Raw genomic sequence first — 19,644 nt, forward strand, 5'->3', positions numbered from 1 at the left:
TGGCATAGCAGTTTTCAAATACCCACCTTCCACGAAGTTTGTCCCCATTCTCAGGTAGCCCTCAGCAAAGTTCTGTGTGCATGATTCAGCACTGAATACTCTCAGCAACATCAAAAATTCTCTGAGCGTGCGTCATTTTCCTTGAATAATTCCTTTTTCTGTAGTTCTGCTTCATTAACTCTCCTAACTGACAAGTTTTACCCTGATCCAAGATTTCATTTCCACTTTGAAATGTCTTGTTAGACAAGCTTCAGATCCTTCTGACTCTGCTCCATAGCTGGTTTTCACCTATTATTAATGAAATGGTCAGAGTTTAACAATCCCCATTTCGGTTGCTAATATCATTGCGTGTACTAGAGGCTATATCAGCAGCTACACAGATGTAATTTTATTCGGGTCTGCTGTAGGATATGTATAATTTGCAAGCAAAATTGCCCCTTTCTCTACTCCTTCCTTTTTTTATTTTTTTGCAGTAATGAAATTCAAACACTTTGCAGGCTTTACTGCGAGACCCTCTTTCCAGATTATCTTTTCTTCTTGCTTGTGCTCTCCCTTGAGTATCAGTAGCATTGTAGGAAGTTACAACATCTGTCCATCTTTTCTGCTCATCTTTGAAACAGCCAGGGCAGACTGTGATCATGCTGTACCGGTTTTTAAATTTTCTTGAGCATCCAGCCAGGTGAGAGCATTTTAACCCTGAGCACCTAGATGAGCTACTCCCAGAATTTTACCTGTTGGGTCACTGTCCTGGGCCCTAAAGACGTGAGTTGGCCCATAGTGGTTGTAGGTGGGTTTTATGAAAAGATGTATGTTTTAGGAGATCTGACATCATGCACTGGCATGACACATGGGGAAAAACTTTAAGGAATCCACTGTGAGGATAGTTGTAGAAAGGCTATGCAGGATCTTTTTCTCAACGAACATGGAAGTCAGTTGAGCATGCTTGTTTTGAGCCATGAAAACAAAAGTACACACTGTACATTGTGGAGTTGATCCCAAATCTCTTCATAAGAGACACCAAAGCTTCAGTCTGGATAATTAAAAAGCAGACCATGTTTCATTGGCTTGAAGATTCAAAGTTTGCTTTAGCAGGCAGATTGAAGTGGAGGTCTGCCTGGAAAGGGATTCTAGTTTGTGTAGCTTTTCATATACCCCAGCAATCTCCAAACAGTGGCATATTTTCTGAGGTATTTACACTCAGAACATATTAGAAGAATCAAAAAAGCTTCTTCAACTTGCAGTGAGGAAACTACAATGAAGGATTTTAGCTTTCAGGTTTTAACAGATAGGTACCACACTTAAACAGCTAAAAATCTCTTCTCTTAAAAGAGTCAACTTTTTTACCCCTGAATTGGAAAATGGTGTTATTTAAGCAATGCCAGCATATAAATACACAGGATTTGTTTTGATCTGTGTGCTTCTTTCCAAGAATTTAATATACTGGTCCCATCTCTTGTCTAAGGAATTATCATTGCTGGAACGAAGCTTGGATGACCAGACCTGACCTTCCTGTTGGTTTCGGAGGATGGCAGGTTGTTGATGGGACACCTCAAGAAACCAGTGATGGTAATATTGATTGAAGTCCTCCTTAACTCACTTTCTAATGTTTGGGATCTCTGTTTCAAACAATGAGCTGATAATAGCTGAGCCAGTGGCACCTGGCACCATATGGCCAGTGACAATTTCTTGAGCCAAATAACCATACTCGCCTCAGGGCCTTCTCCTGCTTTGTTTTGAACTCTAAAATAAATCTGTCCTTATTATAACACTGCTGCCTGGGCACAAAATCCTGCATGAGAAAGGCCCTATTTTCTACAGAAGAGATGTAATCCTGTTGCCAAAGAGGGCTTCTAACATTTTAGAGTACCTATACAGGAGCCTGATCAAATTAATTCTCCTTTATGTTATGAAGCCCTAACTAAAATTCATGAGCAGACAGTAGGCAGGAGAGAAAAAAGTGAAAAGTCACTGTTGTTTCTTCCCAGTCCTTAGTTTTCCAGCCCTTAAAATATAACTTCTTAAATTTATAGTGAGATCTTTCTCAGCCTGTGGTGTACCTGAGTCCTCCCAAAAATTATCTGTTTTAACCAAAACCAGCTGTAACTGTATTTTGAGCACTTGAGACTTACAGTGGATGTTATAGTGCCATTAAAGGTACCAAACCACCAGGTTGTTCCAGACTTGAGTCTGTGTTATCTATGGAGATGGTAACAAAATTAAGCTTTTTGCTTCTTGGTCAAGAGTTTCTGTAAACTATTAAAAGAGTTTGTCAAACCCCAAGAATTCTTTTTCTTTGAGAAGACATAATATTTTGACATGTTTTTAATGAATTTAGGCTCTCACTTTGTCTCTCTTCTCCCCATAGGTATGTACAGGTGTGGTCCAGCCTCAGTTCAAGCCATTAAACATGGTCACGTTTGCTTCCAATTTGATGCTCCTTTCGTCTATGCTGAGGTACATACGAGAGAATTTTTACTGCAACGAGTGATATCAGTGAGACCATAGTGAGACAAAAGACAGGGCTCCACTGCAATTTATGGATTGAGAAGTTACTTCATGTATGCTTCATGTCACAGAACAATCTCATCATTATATTTTGACATGCAGGCCAGTAGATGTGATATGGGTCTAACGAATGACAGAGATTTCTCTAATCTCTTCCCCAATATAACAAGAAGAAAAAGCTGCTCTGATTTCATTGAAACTTCAGTCTGTGGTCATTTTTCCTTCCAAGATTCAGCTATGCTGAATGAGTCACTAGCTCTAGCTGCTCATCCTCTTTGCTCACCACATTCCTTTTGGCTGCTGTGGGCCATGGAGATCTCACATGGGTGATTTGACTGACAGATCTGAGAGGGAAATACCTCAGTAAGGAGATAGAGGGCCTGGTCTGGAGTTTTAACCTCTTGTATCACCAGAGGAGGCATGCCCAGAATCGCAACACTGCAGGACAAGTTTCTCTCTAATTGAATTGTAAATAGCTTAGGACAGAAAAGAATAAAGATATTTTATCTGTTAAGCATTCCCCTCTCTATTTCTAAAGCTTTTTGTTACAAGAAATGTGTAGCAGTGGTCTCCAAATCTGAATGACCTCTCTGTAGCCTTATAAAGTTTACACTCTGTCATTCTGGAGCTGTGAATAGTAAAATTCATCTCAGCATATGACTAATTTTAAACATGAAATTTCAACATAAGTAATTAGTGGGACTTCAAGTCAACATGTCATTATTGTGGGGGAGATAGGCTGACTTCTCTTCCTCTCTCTACTTCCATATATCTCAATCTTCTTTCATTTAAATTCATAGGTGAATAGTGACATTTTTTACACAAAAATGGAGAAAAATGGAACCCAAGTGGTAGAAAGCATTGACACAACCCATATTGGCCAGCTGATTGTGACCAAGGAAGTTGGAGGTGATGGAATGATGGACATTACTGCGGAGTACAAGTTCCGAGAAGGTAACCTGAAATGGGCTGGGACCATATGGATGTAGAGTTATCTCAGTCAGGTCTTGGATGATGACTTGGAAACCTCTGTCACCGAAGGCGCTTCATGAAAAGCTGCCGAAGTCCCCTCTGGAATTCTTTATTTGTAACTCCATCCCAGAAACACTGCAGATGCCTTGATCTTAAGGCACAAACAGAGCACAAACTTTGCTACTCAGAAATGCTTTAGACTAAGTAAGTTGTACAGAAAATAAAGGCTAGTCATGGAGCAACTCAAAGCATTCAAAACAATTCAAGGCATTCTGTACACATGCTTAGACATTTCTTATTCAGGCCAGAGGTTCACACAGAGTAAACCAGTGTAGATGTATTAATAGGAATTCAGCTACATCAATTTGTCTGATATGGCTTTAATACCAACTCCCTTGGTAGCTGTGAAGTTCTCCCACTGCTAGTGTTACCCCAGGAGGGTTCACTGTCCTCATCCATTCCTTTCAGCTACTACAAACCATGGAAGACACACCATTGTGATCGGTAGGTGGTCCAATGCTGCACTTCCATTTCTTTTCTAAATCTGGTTTTCATTCATTCCTAGGCTCAGACGAGGAGAGACTGGCTCTCGAGACTGCTGTGATGTATGGTGTTAAAAAGCAAAGTATCCAAGATACCACATACCAGCCACAGACGGATGTTGAAATGGACTTCCAAGCACAAAAGGCAGTCCTTGGCAATGACTTTAAAGTCACTGTAACTTTCAGGAACAAGAGTCGCAACTCCTACACTGCTACTACCTACCTTTCAGGCAACATAGTGTTTTATACAGGAGTCACAAAAAGTGAATTCAAGAAACACTCTTTCAGTGCAAAACTGGAACCTTCTTCATGTAAGGCTTGCATAGTTGTTTTCTGTGTTATTAACTGCTAAGTTTTTCCTGTGTTATTAACTGTCACCAATTTTTCCACCCATGGGTAGAGTCAATTCTATTAGCTAGGGGTAGGATATTCTATTGGGTATCAGAAGGATCCAGTCCCTGTTTTGAGCAGGATACCAAGGTCATTTAAAGCTGAGGCTGTTTTCTTCAGACTGTTTTTCCCTGCATAATGCTCTTTTACACCAAGCTGCATGTCTGGGAATTGTTAATTTTTCTTATTTAGTACAAAAAGCAAAGGAGCACAGGTATTAAGATGCAAGGTACTGTTTTTCCTTTGAATTCCTTTATTTTCCTAGCAGCATCTCAGCAAGTGAAGGGGAAGTTCTAGTTCCACAGGGTGTCATGTACAGAGACAAAAAGGTGAATTTTTTGTCTTATCTGGTAGAAGCTGACAAGTTCTGAGTAGATTCAAGTGAATACCTGGCTTTGGAGGACTGTGTGGTTCAAGATTTTGTATTTACAGTGATCTAAAAGGCTTATATATAATGAGAATGTGCCATGATAGAACAGGGACATTTGTCAGCTGGGCAGGACCCCCAAAGGTGAGTTATCTTTACAGTTACAGCATTCACTTTTCCTAGTGCCCTCTGGAATGCGCTAGGGAGATCATGCCTCCCACTTCTCATCAGAGAAGCAGTTCCTGGCAGACTAACTCAGGAGGCTGTGGGCAGGTTTTTGCACTGCTCAAAGTAGAGAAGAGGGATGTTCTCCTTTTTTAGCTTGGACATAATCTATCTATTTCCTGCCAGCCATTGCAGCTGCAGTGTATTTAGGGCCTGCTGTACTTCCAAGTGCTACCCAGCAGGCTCAAGCAACAACTGACTGCCAATCACTTGTTCTCCTGACAGGCCTGTGTCCTTGGTCAGTACTTCCAGCTCAGCAAAGTAATGAAAATGTTGTCTTACAGAGGCAAAGTAGAGGATCCTCCACTTGAATTCCCTGCTCAGAGAGTCAGCAGCCATGACTTTGCCTTCTAGGCACTGCTACTGGGCAAATCAATCTTTCTGAGCGCGGCAGGAAGGGCAGGACTTTGGGACCCCGAAGGATGGGCCTCCTGAACTGGGTCTGCTGCTGCATCGCAGCAACCCTGGCTGACCTCTGAGCTTTCTGTCTTGTCTACCTCATCCCAGCTCAAGAGACACTGTGAACCCTCTTTCCTCAAAGAGGACGAGTTTTGTCTCAGTGAGATGCCTCCATGGAACCACCGTTCCTATCAGGCCACAAAAAAGCCCACCTCTGCTTTCTTCCTAACTTTGAACCTCATCTGAAACTGCACATTTTATTTGGAGCTGAAATATATTCTGCAGAAAATAGAAGTCCACTGATAAGGATCTACTAGTGAAGGTTAATAAAACTTCTACCTCTGGTCTGTAACAAAGCCCTGAGAGCTGCTCGCTGATTCTTTCTAACTCCCTGGATCATTTGCAGGGGGCCTGGAAACGGGCACTGAGTTGTTCCAACATATGCTATCAAAACACAGTGAGGGTTTATAGTGACTTACATCAGTTACTAAATACTTGATCTAAAATACTGCAAAACTTTTGGAGACTTGAATAGGTACAATAAAAAAATTCAGTTTCAATAGCCTTGGTCTAAATTCTGTACCGCTTCTTTGATGAGGGAAAATTCAGTCATCTTGTAGGAGAAGTGCAAATACCTGCTACATTTTCTGGCTGGGATTTGTGCTTGGTTCCAGGACTTATTTATGTCTGCCCTTGCATCAAAGGTCTGTGTAGGGTATTACTACCTAAAATACAGCTTCTGCAGTGCTTTGAGGGTCACCTGGCTCATCTCTGCAGGAAAGGAAATGAATAGATGTTTAAACATCACTGAGCATCATAATTCATTTTTTCTAATTCAAGTAAATGCTTTGAAAAAAGCTTCTTGAAATTGTGCAGGAAACTCTGAATCGAGTGATGCTGAGTGAACACAGACTGGGGAGAGGCATCTGAAAGAACAGAACATGGATTTTTATGTATGTGTACCAAGAGTAAGTCCCCATCACTGCTTCTAGCCAATGAGACATTTTTAACATTATTCCCACTTTTCAAGGTGGAAACTTGCTTATATCTGAGCTACAGTCATCAACTTTTGGGCACTCTGTCTTGCAACAGGACAAAAACTCCTCATAAATTACACCCTTTCTGAAGGTGATACATGAAATTTGAGCATGAATTCTTTCACCTTTTCCTTGGAAAGAAGTATGTGTGGAATCAGGAATAGTGTCTGAGCAGGTGGGCAGTGTGAAGGGAGGCAGTGTGATTATCTGCAAGTGCATGAGAACACTCTGTCAGGGGTGTAGTGGGAGGGTACCTTCTGAGGCACCCAAGCAGGATTTGTAAGCTTTGTTCAGGGCAAGAAACGTGTGTGTGTGTATGTGCGTGTACACTTGTGTGTATATACACGTGTGTGTGTATATCTCTATATATGCATGTATGTATATATGTAAATACATATATATGTGTGTGTATATATGTATATATATGTGTATGTATATATACAGAAGTGGCAAAGAATTACAAAGAATTACAATGCAATAAAGATGCATTGAAGGCATTCTTCCAGCCTGTACTACGAAAAGAATGAAGCAAACTAAGTTTTTGAACAGGAAACGAATGAATGCTTTTCAGAATAATGATTAAAGGAATTGTGTGGGTTGAAAACATCTTTGAGGATTTCAATACCTTAAATCTTCCAGTGCCTTCAAAGGTGCTCTTGCATCTACTGAGTTATATTTAGTTTTCTCTTTTTTTTTAAAAGACTGTAAGGCAACTCAGTGTTGGGTCTCCCTTGGCTTTCCCAGATGCAGTAAGTGGTACTGGCAACTTACCAGCACAACCAATGCTAAGGCAATGGAAGTCTATTCTTTTTTTTTCCTGCAGTGATTAAATTGAAACAGAAGAGTTTGTCTTTTCTTCCGTTGTAAAATAAATTTCTCTTGGTTTGTAACTAATTATTTACTTATTTAATTCTCAGATGAGAAATACCTTGCCTGATTTATAATTTACAGTTAAGGGTATTATGGGAAATTCTTTTACACAAGATAAAAAGTGAGAGGGAGGAAGAAGGAGCACATCAAGTCAATTTAAGGCTGGCCTAGTAAATCCAGGTCAGGTGGCCACCAAGGGAATAGCTTTGAAACCAAATCAAGGAACTGGTTTTGATGTGAGCGGATCAAAAGAGTGAAAGGGGGTGAATGTCATTTACCCAACTGAGTTCAATTATCTCAGTGTTTACAGTGTATGTCACAAATACAATACAAATAATGGATAACAGTAATCATCACAGGTAGCAGATGGGAGATCTTGATGTGTTTACCACAGTTATAATGAATGTTTATAGAGAGAAGAGCTCCAGGCCTATATATTTTTCCTGGTCAGTTCGTTAGCAGGTCTGATTGTCTGCACCAAATTCTCACACCATTGTTGGCCTGGGAATTGCAGTTCAATATAGTTAAAATTAATGATTCCCTGCTTCTCAACTGTCTAGCCTACAGGGACTTGTTCCTTCCAATAATTATTGTCAGGGAGCATGTGAAAGCTCTCTGGAGGGCATGCTGGTGACAGGAAGACCTTCTTGCTAAATTTTGCAGGCAAGTCCAGTGTAGAACAAAGGCAGACATCCATCCATGTCCTGGAGAGCAGGTGGTCTTCCAGATAGCCTGCATGGGTTCACACCCCCAAGTTGCTGCTCTGGTGGCATCTTTGTGCCAAGAAGAAAGGCAAAGAAAACACAGGAATAAAGTGAAATAGCAAACATTTACAGGAATGACACTCAAAAGCTGGTTTGGACCTTTGTGCCCAGTAGATATGTGTTTCCAGCCTTCCTTCTCACTTATTTTGTGGTAGCACCTAGAAACCTTCAACAGTGACCTGGGCCCATGCTGAGGGTTCTGGGCAAAGGCTGCGCATAAACCCCACCCTTGGCCCTGGGAGCTCACAGCCTAAATGGAAAGAGGGAAAAATTAGAGGGAATATGGTTAAGTAAAGAAATGAAGTTAGTTTAGGGGAAATAGATCAAAGCCGTTCTTTGACTCATAGTTCACCTTTTTTCCAAGGCACTCGTGTAACTGGCACTGGCCAAGATGGGAGGAGCAGTTAGTGATTAGATTGCTTCAGATGACTTTTTTCTTTTCTGTGTCTCCCCTCAGCCAGCTCTTTTGACATTGTGATCAAATCGAGTGAGTACATGAGTGACCTGCTGGAGCAAGCCTCCTTTCATTTCTTTGTGACTGCGCGGATCAATGAAACGGGGAAGATTCTGGCCGTGCAGAAGGCGACAGTCCTGGAAATTCCCACCCTGCGGATCAAGGTAGCTCAAGGGTGTGGTGGAAGGGATGCATGGGCTGTTCTCTACAGGGCTGTCACGCTGAATCATGGGGTGGAAGAGTGTATGTGTGTGTGTGCACATTGGAGTGTCTAACGTAGACCTCATAGAGCAGTGGCTGGCTGTATGAGGGTGTACAGGTGCATTATATAATGTACTGAGTGTCCCTACACTGAAGAAACAGGCAGACAGAGGCACTGGTAGTAAAAAACTGCAATGATCTTAGTGGAGGAAAGAGGCGAAAAGATCTAAGAGAGCTGAAGACACTCAAAAGGTAAGAGAGATTACTCCCTCAAGTTCTTTAACTTCTTCAAAAGTCTATTATATTTAAATTAGCACAGCACAGGGGCCTCTTGCTGAAGAATGAGGAACACTGCGGTTGAAGTGATTTTGCTGGGAGAGCTTCTGCAGGTATTGTGGAAAGCTTCTCCAAACTTGAATGGGCAGCATTAATTTGGGACAATGTCTTAGGATTTCAGTGCTTTGCTGCCACTCTGACTGTACTGTCAGTGATGTACCCTGAAAGCTGAAGCATTTCTGCAGACAGTGGTGTGGTACCCATGAAAATGGAGAAGAGTAATGCTTGTGATACTACAAGGAGCATATGTTGTATGGCAAAGACAAGGTGGGGATTTAAACTTCTCGGTTCATAACTGAGCGTCCAAATAAATTGCATTGTTTTCAAAAGCATCAAGCCTTCATCTGCTTTGACCGATGGAATTTGGATCTGCTTTTTTCCTAACACTAGAAAAAAAAATCAGAACACCTGTTCAGGAAGCTTTATATATGCATGAATACAGCTTTGTAAAATTTAGGACCTTGAAAAAAAATCTAAGTTTATCCAACTTTTCCCCTCTATATATTTGTTTGAACCAGTGCTCAGGTTTCCATATAACAATTTATGTAGCAACTGCAGCCTTATGAAGAAAAAGCTTTTTTAAAAACATGGATCAAAACTATGGCAAAGTTTGCCAAAAAATCTACTCTGTTTCATGGTCTTCAGAAATACCAAGATGTTCTGATCAGGTAATTGCATTTTTAAATAAAATGGTTTTGGTTTATTGAGCATTCTAGAGAGGACGTAGGCAAGACAGATAAACTCTACTTCAAATACCTATCTTCAAAACCCAAATTTTAAAAGTAAAGAATTCTTTCAATTCAATACTTAAACAGAGCATCTTATACATCATCTCAGATGTTCAACTTCAAATAATTTATCCTCCCTGCTGTCCTGAAGAAAGGATTTTTAGCATATAGGATAGGCTGTTGTCCAAAACCAGTGTTTTCAAGTCAAACTAAGTTTCTCTCTTCTGTTTCTTTGTGATGTACAAAAATACACTGAAATTTTAAAAGCTGGATTTTTTAAGATGTGTATGCGTGCATATGTGAGCATGTATTGATAGAGGAAACATTGATTTATTGTTTTTTAAAGAAATTTGAGAAAGTTTATCTGTTTAGTTTTTTTGTCAAGTTTGTTCAGTGAACGTGACTGGCAGACCAAATTTCTTAATGTGGGAGTGAGAGAGAAGAATGAAACATGTATCTCCCTCATGCCTTTGGATACACCTTTGATCTTTCTCTGTTGGTCTAAGCAGATTGTCAGACTCAACAACTGAGGAAATTACACCATATTCTAGCCTTGAGACCAGGTCACAAAAATAGGATCAGCAAATACATATCACGGTCTCAGCTGTATGTGTGAGACTTCAGGATGATTTTGAAGCACACCCAGTGATCTTAAATGGTCAGTTGAAATAAGGAGGATAGAAGATCTCTAATTGGACCAAGACTTCCAAAAATGCCACTGATTTCCTTTCGCACATTCAGATGGCCAAATGATGTTGAGAGCTTAGCTGTATCTCCTCCTGTACTCCAGTCATTTTATTGGTTTTTTGCACAGAGTAGTCCCTTAGACCAGAGTCTATGCAGCTTTTTGCAAATGTCATACTTCCTTAAAACACCACTTTAAATTTATTGACAAGATACTTGTTCTTCTTAGTTACCATTCCCAAGGCCCTTTAAATCAGTTGGTGGGCCATGAAGTGGGCTGGCAGATCTGCCAGCCATAAGTTGGAAACCCTTGCCTGAGTAAAACAAGTACATATATTCTGTGAGAAATGCTGAATTTTCAGGAGGGTGGAGAACCCCAAATCCCCATACATGTAGCCTTTGTTTAAAAACACATTTGTTTGGAGGTTTACTATTTTCCAGTGCAAAATGTACTGCTCTTTTGCTTACATAGGGTTTGGAGGAAAACTGGCCTTCAGGCCTCCATAGAGCACACGTGCAGGGTTATAAAGCCTTCAGAGCATGAGAAGAGAATGCAAAAGCAAGGGGAAGATGGGCACGACATTTTTGAGGGTGCAACCACTGTAGACTGCTGTTTCTAACTTAGGATCTCCTCTGGAGCTTATGTCCTGAGCAGATCACTTCAGTGCTGCTGAAGAGCCTGAGGAGGGGGGCAGAGTCTGGGAGAGAGGCCCCCTCAGCTGGACTCACCCCCAGATGGGCCCTCAGCTCCAGAGCTGTCCATGCAGATTTCTGGTTTTCTATGGAAATGAGGGCCTGCCTCTTCATCTGCCATGTAGTTTGAGGGAAAATTACAATGGGTGGAAAAATGCGCAGTGGTACCTATGAGCCCAGCCAACAATTTTCTTCTCACTCGGCTTCCTTTGCCTCATGCTGTTTCTCTGTGTGCTCCATTCTTCTGCCTTGCCAGTACTGTGTATTTGTTATTAGGAGTTTCTGGTGCATTGTCCTTTCCTTGTCTTGCAGACCAAAGGTGAACTGGTAGCTGGTAAAGAAATGTCCGTGATTGTAGAATTCACCAATCCTCTGAAACAAACCCTGGAGAACGTCACACTCCGCCTCGAGGGACCTGGTGTGCTGAGAACAATAAAAAAGCAGTTCGGGTAGGGAAGAAATCACAACCAGCTGGGAGTTTCTCCCCTGCCTGCTCACAGTAGGAGCTCACAGGAGACACTTAACTGATGCTGTGCTGAGTAATTTAATTCAAACACTCTCTCTGTACTTTAAAATCCAATACACAGGGGAGCTATAGGTCTCAACAGTCAGTAGAAGTCAGGCTATCCAGAGAGATTGTGAGAGCATTTCATCTGTTCAGTACCAGGGTTGGAGGAATGGGTTGTGTTTGTAGGTAGCTGCTAGCATAGCCCAAGTTTACTTTTTCACTGTATTACATTATTTTTAGCACTTGACAATAGCACCTACAAGCCACTATCACAGAGAGGAAGATTTATCCTACGCTTGAAGTGTTTACTGCCGCTCACTCAGCGTGTGCAAATTGAGTCCTGTGCTGTTTTTCGGAAAGGGCTTTTCTCCGCTCATGTTAATCGTGATTATACAAGAGGTTCAGGTACCTCAGATGATCTTTTCAAGCTCATGTCAAGACACAAAATGTGTGTTGTTTGCAGAGCCTGCTGGCGTAACTGTGGTGTGTGTGTGAGCACACAGCTCCCCCCAGTAGCTCCACTGCACAGGGCTGCCCTGGCATACAGGTGTGTTCCCAGCACAGGGCACTCCCAGACCTGAGGAAAAGGAAATCCACCTTCATTATTTTCAGAGTCACACGTCACACTGACACCATGATACCCCTATGCTAAGCAAGTTGTAAATCCTCTTTCCATTTGAGTTCAGTGTTATGAGCTTAGCATTAGCCAAGGGTATATAACGGAAAAACTTGGAAAATTTTGAGGCCATTGCTTACTCCTGGGCATTTATCTGTCTGGGCTTAGTATCTATCATTACCTGAGCTGATGGTCCCCAGGTGTGTGCAAAAGGAGTTTGAAAAATTGCCAGTGCTTCAGCAGCTGCATAAATTGTCAGCATCCTCTGCAGCTGGCAGGGGAGGCCTGAGCCTGACTACACCTGGGACAAGGATAAAAAGATCAGAACCAATCTCCAGAGTGGAGCTGATAGAAAAATGACTGTGAAAGGGCAACATACTGTGTTTGCTTTGTGCACATGGTATGTCACAGGTGCTGCTGAGCATGACTCAGCACGGTCCACAAGAGTTACACAAGTTGTAGCAATAGCCATCATTGCTGCCCAGCCGTGCCAGCCTCCCCTGTTGTTCTGCATCCTTTTTGATCCAAAAGCTGCCGTGGACTGCCCGCACCTTCAAGGATGCAGAAATTACCAGGTGCATCAAAGGCACAAGAGTTAGGGGAGAAAAATGACTCATGGAACACACGTCATTTTCCTTAGAGTCACCATGTTTTCCCCTTTTCAGTAATGCCCTTGGCAACATTTAAAATGGAAATGGATCAGCTTAGTCATTTTAAGATTTAACTTCTCTGAGATGAATGTAGGATGCAGGTGATACACACAGAGGACAGAGCAAGGGACAGTTGTAGTTTATTTAAATAATAATCACATTTGTCTCTATGCATTCAAAGTGATAAATGGCTCCAGTGTGATGATGGCTCAGCATATTATAGAGAATCATTCATCACTGAGTTCTCTCCCAGGAAAATCAGATTAGGGTGGCTTTACCCCATTTGCAAAGAGAATTAAATACATTCTAGGCTTTCCCCACCCTTCCAACATTTCCCTGTTTATCAGGGACTGTTTCATATGGGGTGGAGCTATTACAGTTCTTTGTGGGGAAAAGGTTTTTTGACCTCTGTGTACTTTTAAGGTAGCTTTTCTGTATCACTTGAGCGGCTCCACAAAACTGGTCATGTGTGACCTGGCTGATACAACATTACTCTGGCAATGTAATGGCCTGGGGGCTTCAGTCTTGACCATTCATAAAGTCTATATATAGATATAGATATTGATATTTAGTTATTAGGCTCAGACAGATGAGGAGCATGAGTTATGGAAAAGCCTGTGGCAGCAGCAATTCCTACATGGAGCATAGTCTTTGCATGACAAATGAGAATTAACCAGGCAGTGATGGATAGCACTAAAAGGATTATAGCCAAGCATACTTTCACACTAGCAGGTAAGCCCTTTTGGGTGTTTCTATATGTCAAAGCTAAGCTAGTATTAGCATTTCTAGTGGGAAGCAACTTGTTTTAGAATTAGAACAGTAGAGAGGCAGGAAAAGGTAGGTTTGGTTTCCCAGCACAGCTATTGTCTTCCTGCATGTGCACACACACACACATACACATATATATACACACACACATATATATATGTACTGAGATGATAGCACTAGAAAACAAGGATGGTAGTGCTACTCTCTCTCACTGGAGCACTGCAAAGTTGTGGCCTAAAAACCTTAATCCTTAGAGAATCTGCCCCCCCCACTGCTCAAGAAGTGTAGTCGGCACAGCAGACTTGTAGAATAACTTCTTCACTTTCCATTCAGATAATTCCTTGCAGATAATTCCCATAAACTCTAAAAGATATTTTACCTTCTTCAGCATTTGAAGTCATTGTTTTATCATGATTCCATTTTAGGGGGCATCTGGTGGATGCAAGCCAGCCAGCTGAGGGGAACAGAACCTCTCTCATTGATAACAAAAGTAAAAAAGAGGAAAAACACTTGCTGGAAGCAGTCTGCACGTGCTCACATCAAAAATATGACCTTCCTCTGCTTGTTTTTTCTAAAACTGGGTACATGCCCCAAGGTACCTCTATCTGTATATGCAAAATGCAATGCAGTGCCATGTAGAGATATCTAAGGTAACCTCTAAGGAGCTGGAATACCTGTCATTTTACCAGGGGCAGGCTCGCACTGAAGCAAATACTCAGGTGGGAGGATTCCAGGCTAGCTCATTTAGAGCTAATTAAAGTTTCTTGTCTCGTGGCAGCTTGTGCTAAGCCTGGGCAGACATTTCTGTCCTGACCGTGGCATAGGACATGGCACCTGAGAACCAAATCCTACCAGATGAGAATTTGAAACAGTGACTGATTTACAGGCTTGCTTTGCTCTTGCTTTGTTCAGTTGTTTTCAGGACACTGTAGCCACATGAGATAAGAACACTGCTTGAACTCATAACCCTCTTGTTTAATGCTGAGGAAAAAATCATTCATTGTCATAAATAGCTTCCCACTACACTACTTTGTCCACTGGTTCCTTTGGAGCAGTTTTACAGTTCCTTTGGAGCATCTCCCAAACACAATCAATCAATCAATCAATCAATCAATCAATATCAGCCTTCAAAATCTGCACAGAGAACCTTGTGAAAGCACTGAGAAAACACAGAAACCCAATACCTGAGGCTGTCCATGCATCTTAATTGTAGCAAAAAAAAAAATTGAAAATCAAGAGCCGTGGAGAATACCGTTGTTTTATATCTGAGTTATCAGGAGTCATAAATAATGTAAAAGAGTAACCACCACCAGCAGGACTCCCAAGAATACTTTGTCTTGTTTGTATGGACATGAAGAAGTCATCTGAAGTGGCTGCTGAAGAGATCTGCTGATGTTACCCCTGTGGCAGGGTGGTTCAGGGTAGGAATGGCAGAGGGGTTCAGCATCTCATCAGCCCTGCATAGGGTTCACAGGGAATGACCTGGACACTTCATAGCAAGGACTTATTTAACCATTTAAGGAATCACCACCAGGCTATAGGCTATAGTAAACAGGAAAAATTGAATGATAAATGAGAAAATATCTATGTTAGATATAAAGAAGGTCATTCTGAAAGTGATCATGAGAGGAAGTGACAAAGCAGAAGAAAATTGATTCATTTCACAAATTTAAAATTAGCCTGGAGGAAAGGCTAGACAAGACTTTAGCAGGGTCAGTTCTGAGAGGAATAGAATATAAGAGAGTAATTTATATAATACTTATGAGGATGAGATAAAAGATTTGAGATGTTATACTATCCACCTTCAGTTTCCTCAGTTGTGTGTTAGGTTGAGAGCACTGGCTGACTGACCACAATATTTAAACTTTTCTTTTTTTATTCAGGAGAATCCCGATGAACTCTACATTGACCTGGGAAGTAAAATGCATCCCAATGAGACCAGGCTTACGAAAGCTGATTGCAAGCCTGAGTTGTGATGCTTTGAGGCATGTGTATGGTGAGCTGAATGTGCAGATTCAGAAACCATGAGCCAAGGTGCTGCCTTCTTCTCTCATTTAGCTGCATTTCAAACTATCATGGTACGGGCTGGCTGAGGGAGAGGTATGAATCTGCTTATTGTTATTTTTGTCATCCTTGTGCTGAAAAAATTTGATAAAGCAAACTAATTGGTATGACTGGGAAGAGCATAAAAAAAGCACCTGGATGCCAAGTGATTTAAAATTAGATACATGTAATTAAAGGCAATTCTAGGTCATATTATTGCTGTAGTTCACTTGTATTTATGGTCTTTGGCATTAGTGCTGCAAGGGAATTTGAAAAGCTCCATTCGCCAGAGTAATCTGAACTTTAGTTTTAATTAAGGCCTGGTATTTCACTGAAAAGGGAAGAAAAAAAATAACCCAGTGTTACAAATTCTTAGACTGAATTACACAGCGCTATGGTAGATCATTCAGGCTGCAATAGAAACAGGTATTTCTAGCTAAAGGGTCTGCTTTATCTTACAAATTAATAATGTTCTGGTTCATGGAGAGCTCACTTTGCTGGAAGCATCTCTCAGGATGTTTTATCTCCAGAATATTCTCAGCCCCTTGTTTCGTCTTGCAGCTTCCCTATGCTGTTTTTCCTCCTCTTTCATGTGTGCAGGCACCCACACATACTTGCTTCATAGCCTCATCCCACCCTGTATGCTGTTGATATGCTGTTCTTCTACTTTGCTGGATGAAGATCCAGAGGTTTTCTGCCTCTGCTCAGAGTTTGTCACACAAAACCTGCATTTGCTGGTCATATCTCTTGTGTATGATATGTTCTCTCCTCACCCTTCTCTGCCTTTTTTTCTCTCCTGAGCCCACCCTGTAGACCCATTTCCCATGACTATGCCAGGGGTGTTTTCTGTCCCACAGCGGTCCAGGCTGGCAAACGGGATGAAGGAAAGTAGAGTGGAGCAGGGAGCCTGAGGTCCCTGCTCCTGCCAGTCCCACAAGCCTAGCCAATACCCTCCACTGGAGCTGGGTGAGACTAAAAATATGGGTATGAGTTTAGATTAAAACGTGCCTGAAAGTTTCCAAGAATCATGGCTAAAGCAGAATGAAGATCTGTAAAATGAGTAACCCCAAGAATACAGAGGGACAGAAACTCATCTGGGAAGGGAATAAAGATGTATCCTGAGAGTCAGAAACTTACACAAGCTGCAGCAACTCCTCCCCTCTGGCCACAGTGTCTGTAAGAGCATATTGGGTATTAACAGCACAGGGGAGCCAGCTGAGCTTCTAAAGTCAAAAGGAACCTCTTGCTCTTTAAACACTGGGGCTTTACTGTATGGCCGTGTCATTTGGTGGTCTCAGTGAAAAGCAAGGGAGATGCCTTCCCTTCTGCTCCTCTTGTTGCTACACATTGCCCATGGTACCTCCTGCAAAACCTACAATCACCTGTTAAAGTCTTGGGAGAGGAGAAATGCAGCTGCTCTTTTTACTGGAGTGTGGGGAACAAAGCAAAAATTCATAGCACCTCATATACTCTGGGAGTACCCCAGGATCCAGGAAACCAGGCTTTTGGGGGCTTTCACTTCAGACATGGACACGCCTTCTTTTTATGCAGCTTATGTGCCCACATTAGAAATTTTGCAATGTCAAAGTCTCCCATATAAGTCCTGTGGGGTTGAAGAGACTGAACAGTGTGTTGCCAGTGCCAGGTGACAATCTCTGTTAGGTAATTAAGCAGTCTTACCAAGGTCTACGTCTTCTAATAAAATCATCCATTTTGTGCTCTTGCATATAAACCTGCTTTCTATTCCAGACATTTTATAAATACGGTGTAATAAGAATTTAAAATAAAGCGTGTCTGATTGCACTTGTGTGTTGTGTTTTGTATTTTGATCAATTATTTCTACATAGTAGACACCAGCTGCTGCATCTTCATTGCAAAAATTTAAAAATTCACTTCTGAGCCATGCTAATAACAGTGTCTTTTTTGGTGCTAAGGAGAAAAACTTATATTTATTTAAATGGAAAAAAATATTACGGGCTCAGTTTAACTCTTTTCCTTTGGTTTTCCTTCTGTTTCAACAACTGACTACCTAATGAATTGGAGAAGGTGATGATTTCCAGAGAACATCACTGGTGCCAGGAAAAAGAATCTCTGGAATTTGCTTTAACTTGTCAGAGACCATTAAGGCAGCAGTTTGCCCCTAATGAAATATTACCTACATCCCATTACTAAGAAGTGCTTCTCTCAGCTAAGTATTTCAGGACTTTTACTAAGAGGCATTAAGCTGAATGACCTTTGCCAAGAGACAGGAAGTATTTTTATTTATGGTTTATAGGTGGGTATATTGAAGTGAAGTGACGGCTGAGACCAGGGATGTCCACAGCCCTTGGCACCACCAGCCCACTCACTGTGTACCGAGATGCTTACAAAAACCTAAGGACAAAATGAGGATGGCCTCTAGGATTTCAGCCACTCGTCAGCCCTTGCATGGGCTGTCACATGCAACACAGGTAAAACCTGACTGGAGAAGCAGGGAGTGCTGTGTTTGCACTTTATGTACACACAGGGTGTGATCAATCAATAATGAGGACAGATTGGCAACCTCAGATCTGGAGGAGCTCTGAACCTGAAAAGAGTTACAGAGTTCAAATTCTTCTCCTGAATGTCTTTTTTGAGTGGGTTGAACTTTGGGTCCTCAACGCAACCATCACAGCTCAGAGATGCACTCGGGAGGAAACAGTCCAAATCGAAACCTCTGCTTCCACAGGTCTCACAGTCCAGCAGCTCAGAGGTGCCAAATACAAACAAAAGTCACTCCTGAAAGCACACCTCATTTGTTACCAACTTGTTACATCCAAGCTGTGAGGCAGGTTGCTCCAACAGCCATCAATTTGTCACATTACAAGTCTTGCTATGATCAAAAGGAAACACACCCTACAGGTGGACTGGGAAGAATATATTGTTGGTCTTGTTAAAGATAATCTAATCAGAGAATTATTAGTAGCTGAAATAATTAGGATGGAATTATATTCTTGCATTTTTATTGCAATGATAATAACATTTATAGTCCAAATTATATTAGTGTAGAAGGTTCGGTTTGTAACCAGGCAGAAACACCAATTTAGTGTAGTTGTTTGGTCCAAAATACTCATTACTGTTTACCTTCTGTGAGATAAGAATTAGGAGAAAAGCAAAGCAGGCACCAAATTTGAAAGAATATAAAGAAGTTTATTAACAGACCTAAAAGAAGAGAAAAAAAAAAAAATCATACCACACCTTCAGAACACTTCTCCTCCACGCCCTCCCCTTCTCCTTTCTCCCACTGACAATGTAAAAAGACAACCCTTGAGATGTCCAGTCTGTTTACCACTTCCATCATAGCCTTGTTCATTTACGAAGAGGAGTCTCTCTTGCCCATGCTATGGAGGAATTATCACAACGAGACAGCCGCCCACTTCCAAATAACTTTGTTCAGTCCATTTAGGAAGAGGAGTCTCTCTGCTCTCATGCGAGTCCCTTCCCCCAACTTGCAGCTTTTCCCACAACTGCTTTTGAGGGTCCACTCTTGGGCCACTGGGGTACCATTTTAAGGTTGAGCTGTTCAGAAACAAAAGTTCTCTTCACCCATCTCTGGGAGCATTTCATCTCTAAGAACAGAGGCCCTTCTCCTTCCCTGGGAGCAAAGGGTCCTCTTCATCTTCATCTCTAGGACTATCTCTGGGAGCATCTCTAGGAACAGAGGTCTTCCCCTTTCCATGTGGAGCAAAAGTCCTCATCATTTCCATCTCTCCCTGTTCAAATTCTCATTAAATTACAGCTGCGTCAGCCTCTGCCTATTTCAGCGCAGGTGCTTTTGCTCACAAGTACAAGTTGAACACTCCACCCCCCATGCTTTCATGAAATTACAACAGGTACTCTGATATATCATAGCTCCACAACAGAATTTCAGCTT

The 19,644-nt window shown here is 41.6% G+C and overlaps 1 protein-coding gene across 4 annotated transcripts in view; it reads left to right on the plus strand.

The window, feature by feature from the left end:
* F13A1 (coagulation factor XIII A chain) overlaps nucleotides 1–17,546 on the plus strand; it is a 61,028-nt gene extending 43,482 nt beyond the window's left edge. For all 4 annotated transcript variants that reach the window (XM_069008169.1, XM_069008171.1, XM_069008168.1 and 1 more), the window contains 7 exons: nucleotides 1,463–1,566; nucleotides 2,366–2,454; nucleotides 3,306–3,459; nucleotides 4,043–4,330; nucleotides 8,529–8,689; nucleotides 11,480–11,616; nucleotides 15,593–17,546. In XM_069008169.1, the coding sequence (XP_068864270.1) occupies nucleotides 1,463–1,566; nucleotides 2,366–2,454; nucleotides 3,306–3,459; nucleotides 4,043–4,330; nucleotides 8,529–8,689; nucleotides 11,480–11,616; nucleotides 15,593–15,737 (1,078 nt within the window). In that variant the 3' untranslated portion in view covers nucleotides 15,738–17,546. The remainder of the gene's footprint in view (nucleotides 1–1,462; nucleotides 1,567–2,365; nucleotides 2,455–3,305; nucleotides 3,460–4,042; nucleotides 4,331–8,528; nucleotides 8,690–11,479; nucleotides 11,617–15,592) is intronic.
* The last annotated feature ends 2,098 nt before the right edge of the window (nucleotides 17,547–19,644 follow it).

Source organism: Aphelocoma coerulescens, chromosome 2 (genome assembly GCF_041296385.1).
Source record: "Aphelocoma coerulescens isolate FSJ_1873_10779 chromosome 2, UR_Acoe_1.0, whole genome shotgun sequence".
Lineage (NCBI taxonomy): Eukaryota > Metazoa > Chordata > Aves > Passeriformes > Corvidae > Aphelocoma > Aphelocoma coerulescens.